Genomic DNA, 23,314 nt, shown 5'->3' with positions numbered 1-23,314 from the left:
GGACTTGATTACTAGCGACTCACTTTCCATTAACGCCCATAGATTAAATTTCTTTTTTTTATTATTCTTATTTACTCATTTACAAGGAGGGGTATGCTCTAGATGAATGCAATGTAGAGAAAATTAAGAATTGATAAATATCAGTCTCATTGATTTGTTTATTGGTGAATGCTTAAAAAGATTTTTACAGTATCGCAAAAGATTCTAAAGAGACCTCAAGGTAGCCGATGTCTATACAAAACATGCCTTATTAATGCCTAATGGTGTGTTTGGATGAAGAATTTTACAAATTCAAGGAATTTTAAATTCTTGGTATTTGAATTACTTTGATTTTAATTTCTATCATTCTTAAAATATTTTGTTTGGATAAGTCAATTCAAATTTATCAAATTTTAAATTATTAGGTTGGATATGATAATTTCATTCCACCATAGTAAAATTGATTTTAACAATATATTTATATGCTGAGAATTTTTAAATTAAATTTTATAAAAATAAATATTAGCAAATTTTTAAATATTTAATAATTTTAAAAAATTAATAATATATAATATTTAATAATCTTAAAAATATTTTTGAATATTTAATAATTAAAAACATGAAGAGATAAGAGATAAGATAAAATATATAAGTGAAATAAGAAGAAAAAAAATATGAGAAATTTCAAATTCTTACTTTTTTGGGAGAATTTGAAATTCTACTATTTCAAGGAATTTCACAAATGCTTGAATTTCAAATTCCTTATAAATTCTCCATCCAAACAATGTATTTCACCCCAAAGAATTTGAAATTCTTCAAATAAATGAATTACTCCATTTAAATTCTCCATCCAAACACACTATAAGTCTACATTGTTTGTTTTTTTTTGTTTAAGACATTTTTGTCTTGGTGAGTTCCACTTTTGCTTAGAATGTTGTTTTTTGTATTTTCATTCTAGTGGCCTTTTGTAAGCAATGCAGATTAGATTTTAAGAAGGCTTATTTCAATATATATATATATATATATATCAAAACGAGGGCCCGACCATAGTATTTTTCAAAATTGACTTGGGTCTTTCTTTAGAGTGTAGATATTGTCGTATATTAAAATATTCACTTTTCTTAACTACCTATGCATGATACTACCTAATCCTTCCATGACCTAAGGAAAATAAGTGCATGGTGGTCAATTTGCTAGCCTAAAAATGCATGACATTTTTTTTACTAAAAAAATACCTATATGATGTTAATGAAATGATGGCCTAATAATGTGCAAAAGGGATATTAATTTCTTTATTTATTTTTTATTATCTATTTTCTTGTTTTAAAATTTCAATCCACTCCTATTTGAAACAAACAAGGTAAAGAAACGAAATGCAACAAACAAATGCTCAAACAACGTGCACCCATAAAAAGTCACGTTCTAATCCATGGGTTGGGGTCCCTATAAAGAAAGGTGCATGGTATATGGTGGTTTTAATTGTTCTCATCGGTCTATAAAAGGCTCCTAAGGTTCCCATTATAAGGACCCAATATCTCTATTACTGTTACTTGGCAAACTTAGGATCCGCTGTGGTATTTTGAGTTAGAATAACCGGTTATCACCTTGAGTGTAGGGAGAACTATTGTGTGCAATGATTTGTGTACAATTTTTATTTCAAACAAGGTGCAGAATTTTTAACAAGAAATAGATATTAAAGTCACACTAAAGCAAAAAGATAAATATAAACAAGATAAAAGGGGTAAATATTTGAATTATTGTTTTTATTTTGCTAAATTCGTCATTTTAATGGGTCTGACCCTCTTTAAGCTTCCCCAGTAGAGTCACCATCTATCAGAACCCAAAAAATTTTAATCTTATCCATAGATGGTTTAGACTTCGTTTTGAAAATCTCATTAGTTTAGGAATAACCGAGAACTGGACTAATCCTTCACCAATGGTTTTTGAAAAGGTTTAAAGGGGTTGTCACCGATATTTTACTCAAAACACCAGAAAAAGAAAAGGGCTTTCAAAAATTAATAATGATCTTCGTAGCCAAAATTAGATTCGAATGTCGATTATGCGTTAGGAAGGTATTAAGCACCCCACAATGCCCTAATTTGATATCCTATGATGAATTTAGTGTAATAATAAACATAATTGAGAATAAAAAAATAATAAATACAACAATAAATAGAAGGGAAGAAATTGGAACCTCCGAAGCAAGCCTTTTATAAGGGAATCTTCTCAAATGCGTACGGGACTGTGTTTTTCAGTCCTTCGCTCTATAAAAAGCCTCACTATCACTTAGAAATATATAGAGAGGGGGGAGCTATTCAGATTGAGGTGTGTCTATTCCCTTGGCCAAGGGGTTTCTTATATAGCCATCTAGGAGGCAAAATCATAAAAGAATTGTTCAATGTGAGACTTAATCCTTTGGGTTTCTTAAAAATGGGACTAAATCTACTAAAAATAATCTTTTTTTAAGGCATTGTGCAAGACCTCTAGAGAACTTGTTAATTATTGGATCGTATTGGTTTCTTGATTGTATCTTCTCAATATATTGATATTTCACTTTAATGGTTGGATAATTGAAATTAGGTCTGTAGTGAGAGATATTGTCATAACAAAAACATTGTTTGGTATAAGACTCCTTTCTTTTAGTTGTTGTGCGGGGCCTTTAAAGAATTTTTTAATCATTGGATCATGCTGAATTTTTTATGGAATCTTCTCATTACATTGATATTTAACTTCAACGATGGGATTGTTGCAATTAGGCCTGCAGTGAGAGACACAATTAGAACAAAAACATTATCCAACGTGAAGCTCTTCTCTTCTGTCCAAAAAGGGGAACGGTCATTCCCAAGCTTGAAACGATCGTTCTAGCCCATAAACTTACACATAAAATGGGCCCTTGGAATGGTTCATTCCCAATTAGGGTTATATGCCAATTTTATGGCTTAGAATGACCCGTTCTAGTTTAGGAATGGTCGTTCCATGTGTAAAGTCAACTTTTGAGTTTTTGGGCTTTTTCTGGAGTCATTTTGGTCTATTTCGGTGCTCTATTGGGCCCTCAAAGACTGCTCATGTTATCCTAATATCCTTTTTCCCTTGGTAATGGAAACTCGGACGAAATCTAGTGTTTATAGTAATGACTTAGACAAATATTAGTCTCTTCAAGGTCATTGCTTTGTTCTCATCAAAATTGGAGTACGCATAAGATTCTCTTTGGTTCGATAAGCATCACTTAGTATGTTCTCACAACATATTAGTGACTCATCGGTCCATATGGTTCACCTGTTCATGTTAACAAAAAATGAGAGTTATGATGGATTGTGAGTACTATGTTGATGATCCTCCACAACACTTAATGGCCTAAGTTAAGTTTTACTTACTAGGGTTAACCTTACACCACTATAGGACTGAGGATGATATGGTATGGGTAGTGGTTGTAAATAAATTTGATATTTTCTTAGGATGGTGTTAGAAACAAAAAATAGATTCCTACTAGAGATCCTAAAGTTGTTCTATCTCCTATTTAGCATTTGGGTATATTGGTTGTGACCAACAAGAGGAACAATATACATATACAATTGGTCCTAAAGTTGTAGGCAAGAAGACTACCATCACACTTTATATATGCTAGAGGGATGTTTTTGATATTTTAAAAAATATCACTTTGCTCTTCATATCAGTATAGCAATTATGGTTATTGTAAATATAATTTTATTTTAACCAAACCATTTAATTGATTACATATCAAAGTTTAGGGTTTATTTCAAATATTTAAGGTATCTACATCTTAATAGAGAATAGGAACATACATAGATTTGGATTCGTTGACCCTCTTTACATTCAGATCATGGAGAATAAAGCACTGAGGTGCAATCATACTTAGTAAACAAGTTACAGAATGGAGGTTAAGAAACTTACCACTAATGCAAAAGAGGTATTTTACATCGGTTATTTTGGGGTTTTTACGTCGTAAATAATGAAGTTAGCGGAAAAATACATAGAAGGGGGGTTGTATATGTGTGTGTAGGTGAATAAAGGAGTTTTAAAACATTTCGCAATAAAGCTATCTTTCGTCCAGTAAAGATATCATTATTGAATGCTTGAACGGAAGCAACCCAAGATTGGTTTATCAAAATCATTTTGCGTCTGGAAGTTTCATCATCTACTAAGAGAAAAATACTTCATAAACAAAAACTGTTCTTTTAGAATAATCATTGAGTAATTATAGTTTTCGTTTGAAGATAGCTTTGATAAACAATAATTATTGGACGATGTTTTTAGTGAATTAGATTAATCAAATAAATTGCATTTGAAACATTAAGACGTAGAACAAGTATTTTTATACTGGTTCACTCAAATTGAGCTACGTCCAGTCTCCTTCAACTGAAGGGTTCCACTAAATATGCAATGAAGTACATAAGTATTGTTGACCACTTCTGGCCCGAGTATTCTCGACCACTCCTGGCCTGCCAGCTTCACTCACCAGCACTAGTATTCTTACACCACTTTTGGTTCAAGTATTCTCGACCATTTCTGACCCGTCAACTTCTCTCACCAACGCTAGTATTCTTAAACCACTTCTAGTTCTCCAAGTATTCTCGACCACTCCTGACCCGTTGGCTTCACTCACCAACGCTAGTATTCTTAAACCACTTATAGTTCTCCAAGTATTCTCGACCACTCCTGGCCAGTTGGCTTCACTCACCAACGCTAGTATTTTCTTCTCAGCCACTTCTAGCTAGCAGTGAGTATTATTTGACAAGCCCCTTCGGGCTTTACAAGTATTCTTTTCCTAGCCTCTTCAAGCTTTACAACTGATAGATGTGTAGTCGGGTTCAAGTGTTTTGGATTACTCTCACAGAGAGAATACATATATGATCTACACTCACTAAGGTTTTTCTTTCTAAGATGTACACATTTAGAATTCCTTAGTTTACAGAGAGAATTACACTAAGGTACATTTGACTCTATTTGCTCTGTCTCTGATTTTTGTTACTTCACGGGCTAAGTATAGCTCTTCTTCATGCTTGCACTATTTCGGACCAAACAGCCGAATTCTTAAGGTTTGATGTTGAGGCTTATATATAGTCTTGTTAAATCTGCCCGTTGTAATTGTCCGTTGAAGAAAATATAGTCTTTCACGACCAGTTTGATCTTCTCATTTAATGCTCAGATTCTTGCATTAAATGTTGCTTCCTATTCATAGGCAATGCGTGAAGTTTCCTTGCTCTGTTAGTAGTTGTGTCTGAATATAGCAAAGTCCTAGGAAACTTTTTGTCCTTTTCTGATCCTATAGTTGTGGAACTTTTGTCCTTGCTTGAAAAGGTGATCTACTTTTTCTGACATATGCATGATTTAGTGTTTGAGCATGCTCTTCTTCTTTCTTCTTCTCTTCTAATAATTCGAATAACTTCGTGTGTTCTTTTGTGAGTGTAGACGATATTCAAATTCTCCTTTGAGGCTTGATTCCTCAGATGATTGCGTGACATTCTTCGTCTGTGTTTGGCGCGCAGTCGACACTTAGCTTAATACTTCGACCTTTGTCTGATCATCAACGTTTTGACTTTTCCTTTTGTCTTGGTCAACCTTGTATATGGTCAGACTTTCCATTTCTTCTAAATTTTATTCTTGGTCGTTTGACCATCTTCTATCTGAGTCTTTATGTGTTGCCTTAGATTGTGCTTGGCATGGTCTTGTTCCTGATTTAGCTTGTTGAGTGCTTATGTTGGTCTTTCGTTTTGTATCGTCTGATGCTTATGCCTCTTCGTCATTTTACATGTTCTCATATCTTTCTGAAACACTAACTCAGTTGTTAGAGATAACAACATATATTATATTTGTCTTACTCAAAACCTTTTTGAGAATTTCTTCGTCTGACTTAACAAATAAGTTCGACGTAAATGCGGGAGACATAAATTTACGTCGGATCCACCATGTTCGACGTAAAATGGTTTCCATCCTCCCCGTCATCGGCGGCGTCTACCTCTCTCGCATCGCCGACTGGAAGCCCCAGGCTGGCTTCAAGGCTGTCCTCCTGGCCCTCTACGTGTATGAAACAACCTTACGTGTTCCCAACCCTCGAACCCCACGGCACCATAAGGTCCTAAACCGCGACCTCGAAATCATTGCGCCAACTCGCCAAAGGAGGTGATCTTGTTGCGGTGCGCCTCCAGTGCCACCACGCGGTCGTGCCAGATGCGGTTGGCAGCGACAGAGTACTTAGCGGAGGAGGCGTCGGGGACGGCAGCAAGGTACTTGACGGTGCACTCGGCGACGACGCTGTAGGCGTGGCAGAGGGAGGCGACAAAGGCGTCGTTGGAGAGCGAGGTACTTGACGGTCGAGGATGTGGAGGGTGGTGTCCGGGAGGGAGGCATGGAGGAGGAGGGTGTGCTTGAGGCGGAGATCGGTGCCAAAGAAAGGGAGTGAGGTTAGGGATTTTTGGACGGAGTCAAAATAGGTACCAAATTGATAACATATACCTATGTGTGTAATAAGTTTTTTACGTTGAACACCACGAGGTCTAACGTAAAATTTGAAATTTACTTCGGGTCTCGCTAAAATCCAACGTAGATTTCAAATTTTACGTCGAACCTCATGGTATCCAACGTAAAAAACTTGATTATAATTTCAAAAATGTCACCACGTATTTCTTACGTCGAATTTTTCTTTGTTCGACAAGAATATAATGACATAAATTTCATAATTTATATTAGTGTACTTAGCACATTACTTTCATGCATATATAAATACAAATTTAAAAATTATTTGAAATTATGTTGTACTTGTTACTAATACTGTTACAAAATGAAGGGACCATTGACAATGACCGGTCATTATTCTTATGAAGAATGTTGTAATTTTCTTGTGTTTGTTGCACAAGAAAGAGAACACGTTGGCATCGTAATTGCAGGCAAACTAATAATCGTATGGTAACTATAAGGGTGACGATGAAATAGGCGCAAGCATGTTTGGGGGTGGCCAAGAGAGGAAGGAAGGTTTTGACAGCAGTGGAGTGGGTGCGGTTGCCTACAGGTGTGGATAAGTTGAGAGACAAAAACTACTATTTTTGGTGGGTGCAGATGATTTGAGAGACGAAGACAAACCAAAAACTCATGCAAATTTTTTAAATGACATGTCAAAATGTTACTAGTGGATCAGAGATGAGACAAAGAAAGTGAAATGGGTGATTTCAATCCTTTAATAATTGTTACGTTTTCCAAAGATAATTATTCAACCTAATTCATTTTACTATTCTTATTTACTTGTTTTGCATATACACTCTTAAAAAGTTAATGGCTTATAATTAAAATTAAATCAAGAGTATAAACACTTATTTTTCCGCTTTATAAATTATGTATCACTCATTAATGTTTTGTTCAATTTTGAAATAGGAGTGTGATGAGTCATTATTTTCCCTTATTTATTTATCTTTTTGTACTTATTTTAATTGTTGATTTGGGCTTAATTGCTTAATAATTGTACAATTTCACTGTTTGGGCTTCATTGGGCCAGTAATTCAAATTTTAATTAATTCTGATGCACTTGGTCTAATTTTTGCTTATCAATTATTTTCAGGTTAATTGTGGAGCATTCTCGGGCTTGGATATTATTTTTAGACTTCAAGAGATAAAGTGTCATGTAAGCGCCATGTCAGCACCAACTTGTCACATCAGCGCCACATCAACCACATACTTACATTTTTGTTTACCTTGTTTTAGTCTTTTTTGGGCCAGACAGATAGGAAGGAGGCCCACTTCGTTTTAGGGTTTTGACCATGTGTCTTTTAGGTGTTAGGTCAGCCACCACTTTTGAACTCGGAGGGCAAACTTGATGTGACCACGTTCTCTTCTTTCTTCTGAGCGTTTTCCTTGTTTTGGAGTTGTTCATCACGTTTTTCTTCCATTCTTTCTTCTCTGGTTGTATTAAGAAACTGAACCCTTCCATTTTCTTCCTTTGAGTTTTTCGTTTTCTTCTTTGTCTTCCTCCATGGAAGGCTAAACTCGTAACACTTTCTAACTCAGTTTAGTGCTCATTGAGGTCTGTTTATTTCACTACATCTTCGTGTTCTAACCCTTCTATTTTCCATGCTTAATGGTATTTGTTCATCTGGGTTGAATGTTGTGTTCATGGTTTGCTTAATCCTGTGAAACAGATAAATGAATGTATGCTAATGCTTCATTTGTATGCGTTTAAAACAAGAGTAATGACGTTTAGTGATTACTAGAAATTGAACCAAGGGTTAAAACGACTGAAGATAATATTTTGAACCAATGATGTGTGTGTGATAACTGAGTTGGAAAATGTATTGTTTTATTGATTACTGTTGACATATTGTTCATTTGAATCTAAAAACCCCCCATACTGTGTGTTTGTTTGTATTTCATGAACCTCGGATTGGTATTGTTCCTCCTTGAGAGACGACCTGGGAGTCACTTCCTAGTACTACAAATTTCGTATTTTATTTATTTGATCGGGTACGACACCGATCAGAGTGAAGAATAAAGAAATAGGTAAAAGACATAGAAATAAAAGAAATAAAATGGTATTGATATTTTTTTGGTTTACAAAAAAAATTGGTAATGATATACGTTATTGAGATGAATAAAATAAGAAGGAATGTAGCACCATAAGAATTTTCTTTTTCTGATGAACGGATCCCCATAAAAATAAATTTTTTTCTTTCATATTTCTCTTTAAACAAATAGTAAAAGTTTAACATTTATATATACTATTTCTTATTTTATCCAGCTTCTAATTCCATCCATTTTATTTCTACATAAACAAATATGTTAAAGAAACTTACCCAACTTTAATTTTAAAGTAATACTTTTTAATGTAATTAAGCAAAAGAATCTTATCCAACTTAATATTATCTTTACTTTATTAATTTGGATTGTGGAGAGGTGGAGTCTGTACAACTTCACTTTCACAAATCCACTTGTCAAGTAAACAGAGACCATCCATGTTGGGATTAAAATTTACAAGAGTATCTCTCACATTCGGTCAAGAATTTAACGTTGTATTTAACCTATGGGTGTTAATTTCATATACTTTATCAGAATGAGCAAGGCATCAAATCTTTCCTTTGTCGTTTCTAACTTCGGATTATGGCTTACAATATTCTGAACTGACATTGCAAGTAAAAACTGGAATCAAAACAAGGAAGCATATAATACCAACGCCCTTCAACACGTTTCCTACTTACCATCATGGTTGTTTATCCTTTAGTGAACATTGACGCATAATCAGAGGCAAAATTGGTTAACGAATAGCTGTATTTATAAACCATCTTTTTGGACAATTTGCTACGTGTGGTAGCTTTACATTTATTAAAAGCTTGTGATGACAAAGATGCCAAAGGTATAAATCTAGTTCATTTACTTACCCAGATAACTTGCAGCTTAGTTTCGGGATCTAATTATTATCATATGTTTCCTCTAAAGCACTACATGCAATTAGAGGACTATGTAAGTTTTATAATTTTCTATTATTATCAATAATACTAAATTAAAAGGATTTTTAAAATTTATGATTCTCACATAATAATAAGGAATGGTGTATACCTTTTTTTATAATGGAAATTTCCTTAAAGCACTTTCGTCTTCTTGAGAAGAGAATCAAGATTTCATTTCCTTAGAGTCTTCTTCTACTTTCTTTATCTGTGATGGCTAGAATTTGAGTGAATATTTTATGTCAGAAGTGTGGACCTTGTTTTACATTGATGGGTATTTATAACCCCTTAAAGATTATTATTCTCATCAAATAACAATTATTCTTAAAATTGTTTCATTAAGCTCATTTATAGTTTAATTCTTAATTATTTGATTATTTATTTACTAGTCTCTTAATATATACGTCACATGTCTCTTACATGAGACATAATTATCTTATATTCTCTCACTTGTCTCATGTGACATTTCTCATAACGGACAAATAAATAAATAAGTTAATTAAACTAATATAATGTGCATTGAAATAACTAAATCATTTTATACATTGGATTCATCATAATTTCATAATTAAAAATGAGAACTAATTTGAGTCATAGCGGTTGTACATTAGTTAATCGACATAGTCCCTTCCATGTACTATAAACAAGTTTTCTTCTTAATATGATCATTAATAAGGAGCACATAATTGGTCTAACATAATATCTTTATTTAAGATAACACTTGTTTACATTACTCTAACGCAAATATTCATGAAATCATAGAGAATAGGTACTCAAAAATATATCATTAATGAGCTCAAAGTGTCAATCACTCAATACAAAATAAGCATAATACTCAACAATAATTAGTAACAATAATGCCCATATTTTTAACATGGTCAATAAATGTTTTGGGCGGTAATTCCTTTGTTAAAGGGTGGTTTGTCATAAGGTTTATGCTCATATGTTCTATTGACACTCTTTGTTTTTGAACTTCTTCCTTCACGACAAGGTACTTTAATTTCATATGCTTAACACCTTTAGAGTACTTGTTGTTCTTAGAAAAAAATATTGCTATAGAATTATCATAATACATTTTCAGCAGCTTAGTAATACTATCGACAATTCCAATCCTTAATATAAAGTTTCACAACCAATTAGCCTGAATTATAGCCTCAAAACATGCTAGAAATTTAGCTTCCATGATAGATGAAGCAACAACTATTTGTTTTACACTTTTTCACGATATTGTTCCTCCAACTAAAAGAAATACATAGCCAAGAGGGGATTTTCTTGAATCCACACATCTAACAAAGTCATAGTCCGAATATCCAATCACTTTAAGGTGATTAGACCTCCTATATGTAAGCATGTGACACTTTGTTCCCTGTAAGTATCTTAGAACTTTATTTGTAGTTTTCCAATGTTCCATTCCCAGGTTACTTTGGTATATTCCTAACATTCCAATTGCAAAGCTTCTATCCGGTTGAGTACAAATCTGAGCATACATAGTACTCCCAATAACTGATGCATACGAAATTTCTTCCATTTGTTTCCATTCTAAGTCATTTTTAGGACATTGAGTGAGACTAAACTTGTCTCTTTTCTGAATTGGAATGGGTGATGTTGAGCACTTTTCCATCCTAAATCTCTTTATTACTTTATTGATATATGTTTTTTGAGATAAGCATAATTGTCCTTGTGATCTATCTCGGAATATTTCTATTCATATCACATAGCTTGCCTCGCCCATATCTTTTATTTCAAAGTTACTAGAGAGGAAATTCTTAGTCTCATGAAGATGATCAAGATCATTAGTTGCAAGCAAGATATTAATAACATAAAGAATTAAAAATATAACTTTACTCCCACTAACATTCAAATATATACATTGATCAACAATGTTTTCCTTAAATTCAAAGAAAATAATGGTATCATTAAACTTCAAATACCATTCGCAGGAAGCTTGCTTAAGTCTGTATATTGATTTCTTTAATTTGCACATCATGTGTTACTTTCCTTCAACTGTGAACCCCATTAGTTGGTCCAAGTAAACATTTCCTCTAAATTTCCATTTAGAAAGGTGGTTTTCACATCCATTTGATGTAGCTCCAAGTCATAATGAGTTACTAATGCCATGATAATTCTAAAGGAATCATTTCGTGAAATAGAAGAAAAAGTCTCTTTGTAATGAATGTCATCCTTTTGAGTAAAACCCTTAACAACGAATCTAGCTTTGTATCGTTTAAGATTGCCATTAAAGTCACGTTTAGTCTTAGAGACCCACTTACAACCAACTCTATTGCAACCTTCCAGCAATTCTATAAGGTCCTAAACATCATTTTCATTTTCAGAATTATAACAACGTACAACTTGTGAAAAGGAAACTGAATCATTTTTATTAATGCTTTAGTCAGTTTCTAACTCATGTAGATATACCATATAGTCATTCAAAATAGTTGGTCTCCTTTCTCTTTGTGACCTCCTTAATGTTATTTTTGTGGCTATTCTACAATAGGTTCATTCTAAATCATGGGTTCATTATTATGTTGCACTTCTTCATTGTTGTTTGACACAATAGTTAGATGAACGCTTACTTTATTGCCAGAGGCATAAGTCAAAGGAACTTGTGCTCTAACTTTTTTGACTTTCACTTTCTATGGAACTGTACTTCCATTGATTTCACCATTTTCAATGAACCTTGCATTTTCAGTTTCAACAATTTTCATACTATGATTAGGATAATAAAACATATGCCTCTTAGGCTTTTCTAGATAACCAATGAAATATCCACTAATTGTTCTTGCATCCAATTTCTTTTGTTGCGAATTGTAAATCCTTATTTCTTCCTAACAACCCCAAACATGCAGGTGCCTTAAACTAGGTGCCCTACCAGTCCACAGTTTGAAAGGTGTCTTTGGAACTACCTTATTATGAATCTTGTTTAACAAATACATGATAATTTTCAAAGCATACATCCAAAAATATATGGGTAAAGTTGAATTGCTTAACATACTCTTAACTATACCCATTAATGTTCTATTACGCCTTTTGTGACACCTTTACTACCCCAACACATATATAATATAATTTAATTAAGAAGAATAAACTTTCAAAGGGTTCGTAAAAGGGTTCACATAAAACTTCAAATCTGTTCTTTCTTCAATATAAGAGAATGACTGAAAAATAAAACTTGAAAGGTAAAATTTAAGAGTTTACAATTTTAAAATCATTTATTACAATACCAAATCCATATAAATATTCTGTCCTAGAAATCCTCTGCCCCGATGTCACACTATCAGAGCATTCCCATAATTTAACTGTTGGCATTCTAGATGCCACTCGTAGCCGGATCTTCTTCACCTAAAATATCCACAGTTTATACGGTGAGAAAAGAAAATATCTATATGTAAAGTACATACAAACACATCACAATATAATCTCATAATTCATTATCTAATAAAAAAAAAAATATATATATATATATATATATATATATGTATATATATCAATCATTCATCATCTTCACATCTCAATTCACATTTAACATATCTCAATCCATCATAATCCACACCAATTATACAATTTACAACATCATTTCCATATTCATAATTCATGTCAATCTTACAATTAACAATATCATTTCCACATCCATAATTCACACCAATTTTACATTTAACAAATATCATTTCCACATCCATAATTCACACTAGTCTCACAATTAACACTATGCCAAGGCCTCGCCACATCTGACACAAGTGATACGGGTTAATTGCCTCCCACACCAAACCAGGGTCACGCCCTCCCTGTAGCATCACTTACCCAGGGGCCGTGCCATCCCTAGTCATTAAGGAGTACGCTCGTCCCTGAAGCATCACCTACCTAGGGTTCGTATTATCCCTGATCATCCAGGAGTACGCTCGTCCCTGAATCATCAACTACCCAGGGTTCATATCATCCTCGATCATCCAGGAGTACGCTCGTCCCTGAAGCATCCACTACCAGGGTTCGTATCATCCTCGATCCTTTAGTGTGAGGAACCACAATCACATTACAATCCACATAGTCTCTTGCAATTAACTCTGTGCCAGGGCTGCCATAATCGACATAAGTGGTGTGTGTTAACTGTCTTACTCATCCCACACCATGTTAGGGTCACGTCCTCCCTGTAGCATCACTTACCCAGGGGCCGTGCCATCCCTAGTCATTAGTGTGAGGAAACACATCGCAATCACATTTTTAATCATGTCCATACAACATCTCATCTCATATCACGATTCCATATCACATACACAATTCCATATCACATACTCAACAGATAAGTCTAACAAAATAAGGGTTTACACATCCTCAAGCAATTCACATCTCGATCATCAATTCTTATAAAATAATATAAGAATAACATTCATAAACTAATATAATAAACATTGGAATTATCAATTTAATATAATTTCAGCACAGTAAAACCCCTATTGTTCCAAAACCTAGTTCACAGGCACTTTTCTACAATTTCGTTCTCTCTCATAGATCATCATTCTTACAAATTATTCACATATTTATAATCCTCAACACGTACCGAATCTAATGGTATAATTAATTCCTCAAACAGAAATAATCCAATTTTTCCAAAACCTAACCTACAGGCACTTTTCTATAATTTCGTTCTCTCTCCTAGAGCATCATTTTTACAAACAAATTATATATTTATTGTCCTAAATATATACAGAATCAAATAATGCCAATAATTCTTCAAACAGAAATAATTGTAAAATTACTCATAATCCTAAGGGCTATTCTTCTACCCAATTCCCTCATGCAACTCCACATATAAATAATCCCCTTTTCCCCCGTACCTGGATAAATAGGAACTCGGGCAGAACCTCCTCCTCTTTTTCCTTAAACAAGGATCTGAACTAAAACTGGAGTAGAGCCTCATCCTTTGAGTTCCTCTTGGTCTTCAGAGAGAAGAAGAGGAACGAAAGAGAGAACAGAAGAGAAGAGAGAGTGAGAATGAGAGGTGTGTAGAAATGAGAGGATTTGAGGCCTATTTATAGGATTTTTCGCCCACCTACCACTACGGCCCGTTCCAAAATCGGAACGGCCCGTTCTGGGCCCTTCAAACCTACGTAAATTTTTCAACTGGAACGTCCCGTTCCCAAACCAGAACGGCCCGTTCTCAAACCCAACAGAACGGCCCGTTCTGCTTCCAGAACGACCCGTTCTCCAAACCAGAACGGCCCGTTCTCCCATCAGAACGGCCCGTTCTGCTTCTACAATTTTGGCCATACTCACTATTCCAAAACGGCCCGTTTCAAAATTGAAACGGCCCGTTCTGGGCCACGAATTGGGCCTTTGGCCCACGAAAAATGGGCTGTTACACCTTTCTGATACACCATTTTTTTGTGGTATACCTGGCATTGTATATTTTGCACAAATGCCACATTTTTTTAAAGAGTTTAGCAAATGGGCCTAGGTGTTATCCAATTTCATCATATCTTTTATAATACTCACCACTTCTATTAAATCTTACAACTTTCACCTTTTTGTCTAATTGTCTTTCTACTTCATTCAAGTAAACTTCCAAGGCATCCATTGCTTGAGATTTATCATGCAATAGATAGACATAACTATAATGTGAATAGTCATCTATAAAGGTAATGAAGTATTTTTCCTTTCCAAAAAAATTGACATCAAAAGGCCCACATATATCAATGCACAATTTCAAGAACTTGAGTGCTTCTTGTAGCTCCTTTCTTTGTATGTTTTGTTTATTTTCCTTTAATACAATCCACACAAATATTTAGATCTGTAAAATCTAGATTTGGAAGAATTTCATTTTTTATTAATCTTTCCATTCTTTCTCTAGAAATGTGACCTAAACACTTATGCCACAAGAAAGCAGAACATTCATTTATTAAACTACATTTAGTACCTATGTTATGATGCAGCGTTAAGAGGGTTTCATCATACAAACCATCCAAGTTCAATTTATACAAACCATCACAAAGAATATTAGTACCAATGAGATGATTATGCTTAAATAAACTAAAACATCCATTACCAAAAGTAAAAGAGTATCTGATAACATCAAGTTTAGATAATGAAACTAAATTCCTAAATAAACTACTTACATAAAGAGTTTTCAATAAATCTAAATGATGTCCAACGTCAAGGATTAAACGATAAGTCTCGACTGCTTCCACTAGAACTTTCATTCTATTCCCTATGAAGACAAACTTCTCATTTGGGCTAATGGTTTGGATTGTAGTGAATCCCTGCATCGTATTAGAACCATGAGTCATTGTAGACACCTAATTTTGTCTAGGCCCACAAACAAATAAATGAACTTCTATTATAAAGAAAAGGAGCACCCGAAAACCCAAGAACGACTTCAAAACTTAATTAAGAGATACAACACCGAAGGGCTTAAGGCCCAATAAAGGTGGGTTAGGGGTCTGAAATGGGTCATTCCCAATCTAAAACGGGTCATTCCAAACTCCTAAAAAAAGGCCAGAAACCCTATGTCGAAACAGGCCATTCCCAATCCGGAACAGACTGTTTCGACATGATTTGTTAGGAGCAAAATTCAAATTTGGAATAGGTCGTTTCTATTCTAGAACAGGCCGTTCTAGGTTCAAGTTTTGGCCTTAACAAACTGGTCTAGAATGGGCCGTTTCGAAACCAAAACGAGTCATTTTGGTCAGTTTTGACATCTATAAATAGCAGAGTTAGACACTACTCCGAGGGATTGAAAAAAATCATCTAGAAAGTCCCAAATAACTTGAAAGTTCTCTCTCTCCCTCTCCTTGTATTTCTTGAGATTTGTGAGGCATTTTGTAGTGTAAAAGGTAACCAAAAAGCACCTAAGAGATCTCTTCATTTGAAGGTCCAATAAAGCTCGATTAAGAGGTATTTCAGTCAATACTCTTCTTTTTCCTCTATTTCCTCATTTTAATAAATATTGTTTAGAATAAAAGGAATAACCATGTAGACGTCTTAGGGTAATTCGTGTAATTTAAATTCCATGTATATAAATAACCATCAATAAAAGGGATCTGATATTTAAACTATTAATTCTTATTGTGTTAATTTTGTTATAAGGTACCGATTTAGGACTTTGTAGGGGTGCTTAAAATCTTCCCTACACGTAACTGACCCCCGAGCCCGATTTTGGTTATCAAGGCCAATATTGAATTTTCCAAAATCTTTTATTTTTCCAATGTTTTGAGTTAAACGTTGGTGACGACTCCATGAACCTATTTTCAAAACCATTATCTGAGGATTAATCTAGTCTCCGGGCATTCCTTAATTAATGAGATTTTTTCAAAAGTTGTAGTCTAAACCATTGGTCGTAAGATCAAAATTTTTCGGGTTACGACAGTCATACATCCAGAATCAATCCACCATGTATTTTTGGGAACTTCAGTTAAATTTGACTCAAAACATACATAAGCATTAAGCTTACCTTTCTTTTCGAACCAAGTTTTATGTTTCAGGCAATCTTTCTAAAAGTGTTTAGATTTCCCATAGAAATGGAAATTATTATCCTTTGATGCTTTCTTTTGGATTTGCACAAATTCCTCATTAATTTTAATGACCTTTTGCCTTTATCATGTTTCTTAACAAATTTCTTTCCAGCTCCTTGATTCCCTTGGTGGCTTACATAATGAATTGAGTAATTTCCTTGATTCTTAAGCCTCGTTTCCTCCTGAACTAACATACTATGCAATTCATGCACATTCCATTTGTTTATCATGGTATTATAGCTCATTTGAAATTGTCCATACTCAGTCGATAATAAGTTAGAATAAGTTGTACAAGGAAGTTCTCATTCACAACCATTCCCAAGGACTTAAGTCTTGCTGTAATATTTGTCATCTCAATGACATGCTCATGCATAGTACATGAACCACAAACTTCATGGTGGTTAGTGTAATCATTAGTGTCCTAGCAAGAGACTTATCAACTATTTAAGAGTGCTTTCCTGCAAAACCCATAAATTTTTTAGCACTTTCAATTTTGGGGAGAGTTATCTTAATATTGTCAGCAACAGTCATTCTCATGAACATTAGGTAGAGTCTGTTAGACTTTTCCCAAGCTTTATAGTAGGTTTTCTCTTCATCGCTACTAGAATTAGTAATAGCAACAAGTTTCTCTTCCAATATAGCAAGGTCTAGATCCAATACACCAAGGTGAAATTGGACTTGCTCATTCCAATCAAAGAAGTTAAGCCCATTAAAAATTGGAATAGATGCTACAAGAGAATTCAATGAATTAAGAATAAATACTGCATAATAAAATTTTACATAAGTGTTTTGAGACATAGAGTACATGCTACACATATAATATATTCAAACATCAATTAATAGTATATTGATGCCCTCCTTTGGGTGATACATCAACACAATATACAAACATAATGATGTTAATAAATTTAATCATTATTTTGCAACCAAACATACACCAATTAAAATCGTCTAATACTTTTGGGTATATAAATAATCTAATAGCACACTTAAGTTACATACAATTATATTCATTAATTATAAGAACAACTAATTAACCTTTGGCTGATACATAAATATCTTATAATAATGAATTTCAATATACTCATAAACAAACAATTATATTATTTAGCATCCATTACTCTGTGGGTCGCTGAATTAAATCACTATTAATTTAAAATTAAATAAATATAAAAATTTGGTCATTTTGGTGCCTAACAAATTTATCACACTTAATTCCAAAATTCGTACATCATGAATAATAGTACATATATTGCAATTGATATAAAATTTTAATATCAATTCCATATATGATATGAGAGATAACAAACTCCGTGCATTCTTTGATGGCAAAAGCAATAACATCATTGTGATGGGTTTTTTTAATGATATTTTTATAAGGTTATTTTTATAAGGATTATTTTTATAAGGTTATTTCACACATAACTCTACAATAATGAGATATTGTCCATTTTGGGCCTAAGCCTTCACAATTTTGCTTTTGGTCATCACTCAAAAGATTTCTCAATCATTGGAGTATATGTGTGCGCTTTATAATGTGTTATTTCTTCTTTTATTTTATGGTCATCACTCAAAAGATTTCTCAATCATTGGAGTATATGTGTGGGCTTTATAATGTGTTATTTCTTCTTTTATCTTATCAATATGAAACTTGTTTGTATACTAACAATCCTCCCCTTAAACAAAAGACCTAACCTTTCATGTCACTTTATAAAGGTTATAACTTATTAGTTGTCACTGAATCCAACCTGTGGCTCTAATACCACTAATGGTTTTTTTATGGTATTTATCTGAGGAGATATTTTATAATGGTTATTTTTATAAGGTTATTTCACACACAATTCCACAATGATGAATATTGTCTACTTTGGGCCTAAATCCTCACAGTTTTGCATTTGATCATCATCCAAAAGTCCTCTCAATCATTAGAGTATATGTATGTTTTATAAACTATTATTTCTTTTGTTGCTTTATCAATGTGGGATTTGTTTGTAGCTCTAACACATTTTAATTTCTTTCGTAAGAATTTATATATAGTTTTAAAACTTCCTTTGATATATGGATCGCATACAAAGGCTTTCTCCATATGTAATGCAAATTAGGGTACAAAATTATAATACAAAAGCCATAGTAATCATGATCGCAAAACGTAAAAGCAAAAAATAATAAAGAAATTAGATTTACATGAAGCATGCATGACTTCAACGACGTCAACCTTTAATATCGATTATAAAAGTCAGTAAAAGATCGAAACTTTAATTTCTTAATCCATAACCATGAAAACATTCCATTAAAATGTAATTGGTACATGCTGCAGAAAAAAAAAAAATGAATCCCTAAATTCATAATTAGGGTTTATATATAATTGGGAGAATATCATTAATAGAGAATCATACAATTTCACAATACAAGCTCTCATACCACAAATAAGTTTTACAATTTTCTAATATTATTAATTATAGAAAATTAAAAGAATTTTTGAAATTCATGATTCTCATATAATAATAAGGAATAGTATGTACATTTCTCCATTATGAAAATCTCTTTTAATCCTTAAAGCACTTTCATCTGCTTGAGAAGAAAACCAAGATTTCACTTTCTTTCACTTTTCTTCTACTCTCTTTATCTTTCGTGATGGTTAAGATTTGAGAAAATACTTTCTGTCAAGGGTGAGAACCTTGTTCTATATTAGTAGGTATTTATAACCCCTTAAAGATCCTTATTCCCATTAAATAATAATTATTCTCAAAACTGCTCCATTTAGCCCATTTATAATTTAGTTCCTAATTATTTAATTATTTATTTATTAGTTCCTTTTTACGTCACATGCCTCTCACATGAAACATAATCATCTTGTAGACTATTCTCCATAAGTAAATTACACTTCTTTTTCAAGACTTAATTAGTTACTTTATACATCACATGTCCCTTTATGTTGTTCTATCACTGCAGAGGTCATTGACTTGGTACATTGTTAGAAATCTTTCGTCAACCATTGATAAAACCAAATTAGTATATGTAAGTGGGACACAACTCTCATCTTACAAATTAGTTTTGTAGTGTAATTTGCATTTTAAAGATGGTATTTGCCTTTGTTAAGACAAGCAATGGGCAGCGGAAGCATAAAACATAAAAACCATACAAACCATAAAACAGAGAAGAGGAAAAGTTAGGGAACAGAGCAATTTCGTATTTGCTGAACAACCATACCATTCTGCTTGTTTTTCATTCATATATAAGGCAAATACGTGAAAAATGACAGTCATACATAGAGCCCATAAAATACTGTCAATAAAACACATGTTCCCACCATCATTAAGTGTGTAGATTTTCCTAAAATCAAAAACCTAACAAGATATTATCTACTGCACTAAGTAAACATAATTACTGCAGAACTTTACCCACTAATGCAAGCAACCATAATTAATTATAGCAGTAAAAAACAAAGGAAAAGTTTTACTACTTTAACACTCCTCCTTAAAACTTTTCTTAAGGACTCCCAACTTGCTTCGTAGCTCATTAAACTTAGCACTTGGAAGGGCCTTAGTGAGTATGTATGCCAATTGCTCCTCGGACCTGCAATACATCAACTGAACATCTCCATTCTTCTCAGCTTCCCTTATAGCATGAAATTTGACATTGATATGCTTGGTTCTTCCATGTTGAATTGGATTTTTAGCAATTCAAATGGCTGACTTGTTATCACACCATAGCACAGTAGGTTCCATTTGCATATGACTCAAATCTGTCAAGACTTTCCTGACCCATATAGCTTGATTTGAGGCTGCTGCTGCAGCTACATATTCAGCCTCGACAGAGGATTGAGCAACCACGTCTTGCTTCTTAGAGTTCCATGAAAATACTCCACTACCAAGTGAAAAAACATATCCTGTTGTGCTCTTAGAGTTATCAATAGATCCAGCCCAATCACTATCAACAAAACCTTCAACCTTTCCATCACTTTTGCTATACCAAATGCCAAAATCAGCAGTACCTTTCAAGTATCTCAACACTCTTTTGCCTACACCAAAGTGTGTTAAACTTGGTGAATGCATGAACCTTGAAAGTAAACTACTGCAGAACATCAAATCTGGTCTGGTTGCAGTCAAATAAAGAAGACTACCAACCAAACTTCTATATTGAGTCACATCTGCCTTTGCATCACCATCAGCCTTGGAGAGCTTTTCGTTGACAGCAAGTGGAGTTGAAACAGGATTACAATTTTCCAATTTGAATTTTTTCAGCAAGTCATTTGCATACTTTTTCTGTGAGAGAAAAATTCCATCATCAATCTGATGCACTTCCATCCCCAAAAAATATCTCATCACTCCAAGATCTGTCATTTCAAAAACCTGTAACATGCTGATTTTAAACTCTTCAATTTCATCAACATCATCACCTGTAATCAACAAATCATCAACATAAAGAGAAACCACAATTTTCTTTCCATTGCCACAATCTTTCACATAAAGAGTAGGCTCATTTTGGCTCCTCCTGAAATCATTTTGCAGAAAATGAGAATCAATTCTGCTGTACCAAGCTCTTGGAGCTTGTTTCAGCCCATACAAGGCTTTATGAAGCCTATAAACTTTTTCTTCATGACCTGCAACAATAAAACCATCAGGCTGTTCAACATATATTTCTTCTTGCAATACTCCATTTAAAAAAGCAGATTTAACATCCAAGTGAAAGATTTTCCATCCATATTGAGCCGCTAATGCAACAATTAATCTAATTGTTTCATGCCTAGCAACCGGCGCAAATGTATCACCATAATCAACACCAGCCATTTGAGAATACCCCTTCACAACAAGCCTTGCTTTGTGCTTGTGGATGGAACCATCTGGATTTAATTTTTTTCTATAAACCCATTTTACGCCAATCACATGTTTGTCCTTGGGCTTTGAAGTAAGTTCCCAAGTGCCATTTTTGTTAATCATGGCCAGCTCCTCCTTCATTGCATCTTTCCATTCTTCATGCATTGAAGCCTCTTCAAAACAAGAAGGCTCACTTACAACAAAATTGCATTTTTTCATAAATTTCAGCCAAAGACTTGGATTTTAGCACAGGAGAATCAGATTCAGCAATCTGATTTTTATTCTCATTTGCAGCTTGCTTCTGGTCGAAATTGGTTGTCAACTGTTCTGTTTTTGTGCTCCTTTGAACTTCATTATTTTCCCAATTCCAGTATGCATTCTCATCAATTTGAATATCCCTGCTGATCACAATCTGTTTTGACCTCATATTGTACACCCGGTAACCTTTGGAGTTTGCAGCATAGCCTAAGAAAATCCCCATTTCAGCTTTGTCATCTAATTTGGATCTTTTTGCTGCTGCAACATGAGTATAACAAATAGATCCAAAAATCTTCAGGTGTTTGGCAGTGGGCTTCACTCCATTCCAAGCTTCAATTGGTGTTTTCTCTTGAACAGCTCTTGTTGGCAGCCTATTCAAAAGATACACGGCTGTATAAACAGCTTCAGCCCAAAAAACATTTTGGCAATTTGTTTTCAGCAATTAAACATCTTGCCATCTCCATAACTGTTCTATTTTTTCTCTCAGAAACTCCATTTTGTTCAGGAGTATAACTTACTGTCAATTGATGAACAATGCCCATATCTTCACAAAATGCATTAAACTCATTAGATGTATACTCCTTCCCATTGTCAGATCTCAACATTTTAATTTTGCAGCCACTTTGAGACTCCACCATGGCTCTAAACTTTTTAAAGACATCAAAAGTTTGAGCTTTGCTTGATAAAAAATACACCCATGTCATTCTTGTCAAATCATCAATAAATAGAAGAAAATATTTGCTTTGGCTAAGAGAAGGAACACTCATTGGACCACACAAATCAGTGTGAATAAGCTCCAATTTTTCCTTTGCTCGTGTAACATTTGTTGATGAAAAAGACTTTCTATGCATTTTTCCCAATTGACAAGCATCACATAAATCATCAATAATACCCATCATAGGCATGTCTCTCACCATATCATGAGTTTGCAAAAATTTCAAAGCACCCATATTAAAGTGACCATATCTTTTGTGCCATAAAACAGAATCATCATGTTTGGAAACAAGAGTTGATTCATTCACTTGATTCAAACTGATTGGAAAGCTATTATCACACATTTTCACCTTAATAACTTCAGAATCATTTGAATCCAATATGATACAGCCATTGTTTTTAAATGAAAGAGAATATCCTCTCTTCATTAGTTGAGCAACACTTAGCAAATTCTGATCCAAATCAGGAATAAATAAAACATCATGAATAAATTTAGGACCTTTGCTAGTGTGAACAGAAACTGTACCTCTTCCTTCAGCTTGTACAATATCTCCATTTCCAAGCTTAACTTTGGTTTGGACAGCCCTATCCAAAG

The 23,314-nt window shown here is 33.7% G+C and overlaps 1 protein-coding gene across 1 annotated transcript; it reads right to left on the bottom strand.

Moving 5' to 3' along the window:
- Positions 1-10,644: 10,644 nt before the first annotated feature.
- On the bottom strand, positions 10,645-11,046 carry LOC145957212 (secreted RxLR effector protein 161-like). Its single transcript, XM_083073431.1, has one exon. It carries the CDS (start codon positions 11,044-11,046, stop codon positions 10,645-10,647), a length of 402 nt encoding a protein of 133 aa, XP_082929557.1.
- Positions 11,047-23,314: the final 12,268 nt, after the last annotated feature.

Source organism: Cajanus cajan, chromosome 4 (genome assembly GCF_000230855.2).
Source record: "Cajanus cajan strain Asha chromosome 4, NIPB_CcT2T_4, whole genome shotgun sequence".
Lineage (NCBI taxonomy): Eukaryota > Viridiplantae > Streptophyta > Magnoliopsida > Fabales > Fabaceae > Cajanus > Cajanus cajan.
Note: the sequence above shows the minus strand (reverse complement) of the source record. Positions and strands in the feature narration are given on the sequence as shown.

What these genes read in the sequence shown, in the direction of transcription:
- LOC145957212 (XM_083073431.1), bottom strand. Translation starts at nt 11,046, where the DNA reads ATGGAAAAGTGCTCAACATCACCCATTCCAATTCAGAAAAGAGACAAG.